The sequence below is a fragment of the Anopheles bellator genome, chromosome 2 (genome assembly GCF_943735745.2).
Source record: "Anopheles bellator chromosome 2, idAnoBellAS_SP24_06.2, whole genome shotgun sequence".
NCBI lineage: Eukaryota > Metazoa > Arthropoda > Insecta > Diptera > Culicidae > Anopheles > Anopheles bellator.
Window position 1 is genome coordinate 78725942 of NC_071286.1, and position 2081 is coordinate 78728022.

Consider the following 2081-nt stretch of genomic DNA (forward strand, 5'->3'; position numbering starts at 1 on the left):
ACATCCCGGCCAGGCTTTTGCGAGGCTTCTGAGAACTCGGGAGGGAGGTCCTCAACGCAACCTCAGGGCTCAGTGGGAGCATCCGTTTGCCCAAAGGATTAATTGATAACAACAAACAGTCATTTAATTGATTTGTGGATCGTGTCTTCATTCCTTGCCAAGGCAAACGGAGCCCAAGGACACTCCTCTCTGGCGTCAATAAAACATAGCGGCGGCAGCGGCGGCCGCATAGATCTCCCTTCCACGTGCGCGCGCGCTCGTGTTTGTCTGCGTGTCCCCGTGCGGTCTCTGATTTTGTTTTCGTCCTTCGGCTGCCGGTGTGTGCGAAATATGACTAACGTCGTCTGAGCGTGTATTAGTGAGACGGAGTCTGCACGGAAGGTCCGTTTTTAAATACCCAACGCCGCGGCGCAAGGCAGCGCCACCGGCGGTGGCCAGCTGGAACCAGCCACGCTCAGGATAGCAACATTGGAAAGCGCAAAACCGCAGCATCATCATCGTCATCAACATCGGTTCGCCGTGAACGGTGGTGTTTGGTGTTTTGTGCCGTGGCCGACGCCGACGGCCGACGTCACTGTTTGGCCACAAACACTAGAAAACGGTGAACAGTGAGCAGGAACGGCAGCAGCACTTAATGGAGAGCTAGTGGTCGGTGGTTAATCGAATGAGAAATCGTTCTCGCTGAGCTCGGCTTGCAGGAACCAGCAGCAGTCTGCGAATGGTCTTCCGCCAGAAGGCCGACGATTTGATTAGTGAGATTTGCGGATACCTTATCTTTCGGCAGCAGCACGAGAGATTCATCGGATATCGTCCTCTGGGGCGTACAAAGGTAAGTCAGCAGACCCAAAGATGATGTCCCGATCCAGATATGGTTGGTTGTTTGTGGATTTGTACCGAGAATAAGGGAGTCCTTTTAATGAAAAGCTCACGCAAGCCGCGCCATCTATCGGGGCGAAGGTGAAACTGCGACAGGATGTCCGGAAGCTTTGCGGCGGTTGAAAACTTTAAAGTTTCCCATCCGGAACACGTGTTGCATGGCACCGAACTGTGTAGCTTTCTAACCTAAAGAAAATGGTCTTTTGTATCGTTTTAGCGCCAACATTATGGATCCTCCACACAATCCGTTCAACTTTCACCTCGGACCCTCGGCTGCCCACTCCGTGCACGGCCATCATCCCGAGCAGACACCCAGCCCGCCGCAAAGTGTACCCGGCCGTAGGACTCCGCTAGGCACGGTCGGTCTCGGAGGATTCTACGCCCAGCCGCACGCCTCTTCTTCGACGCACACTGACGAAAATCGTCCTTCTGGCAGCGCAGAAAGGTATGCCAGTGCGCCACCTCTCGCCTGCGGTCACTCGCGGCTAATGATACCAAAGTTTTTTTAGTCCACCGCCCCATCTGCACCATCCGTCCGGATCGTCCGGGGTCGGTGGCAAGCAGAAGAACCGTCAGGGTAAAACGGTACGACTGAACATCAATGCCCGCGAACGGCGACGAATGCACGATCTGAACGACGCCCTGGACGAGCTGCGCAGCGTGATCCCTTACGCACATTCCCCGTCGGTGCGTAAACTGTCGAAGATCGCCACTTTGCTGCTGGCCAAGAACTACATCCTGATGCAGGCGAATGCCTTGGACGAACTGAGAAGGTTGGTACGAGGCAACGATTAAGCGGTCCTAAGCGGTCTAATGTCTCCCTGTTTTTCCTGTCCGGTGCAGACTGCTAGCGTACATCCAGAGCGCCGCCGGGGCCAGCATCCCGACGGTGGATCTGCGAACAATGCCTTCGGCCCTTAAGCTGCAACAGCTGCTGCAAGCTCCCCATCAGGACCTGACGGCATCCGGTCCGACACCGTCGACAGTGGCAACTGCAGCCGGGCAACCTCCGCCACCTCCACCACCGCCGGCGCCTAGTCAAAGTTCTTAAAGCTGCCACCTCCCTTTGCACTTTCTAGTCGTATGGCAACGTTTGCAACCGGCAAGACTGGCCCACGAATTCGTAGGATTACCTGCCATTACTCGAACGCTCTAGTCATTATCGTTTTAAACCTCAGATTTGTGTTCTTTGCCACCTCTGTCTG

At 55.2% G+C, this 2081-nt stretch overlaps 1 protein-coding gene across 1 annotated transcript; it reads left to right on the top strand.

Annotated features, from left to right (window-relative positions):
* Positions 1 to 544: 544 nt before the first annotated feature.
* On the top strand, positions 545 to 2081 carry LOC131210140 (class E basic helix-loop-helix protein 23). Its single transcript, XM_058203344.1, has 4 exons — positions 545 to 829; positions 1094 to 1321; positions 1386 to 1649; positions 1720 to 2081. The coding sequence occupies exons 2-4, from the start codon at positions 1104 to 1106 to the stop codon at positions 1925 to 1927; spliced, it is 690 nt and encodes a 229-aa protein (XP_058059327.1). The 5' UTR covers positions 545 to 829; positions 1094 to 1103; the 3' UTR covers positions 1928 to 2081.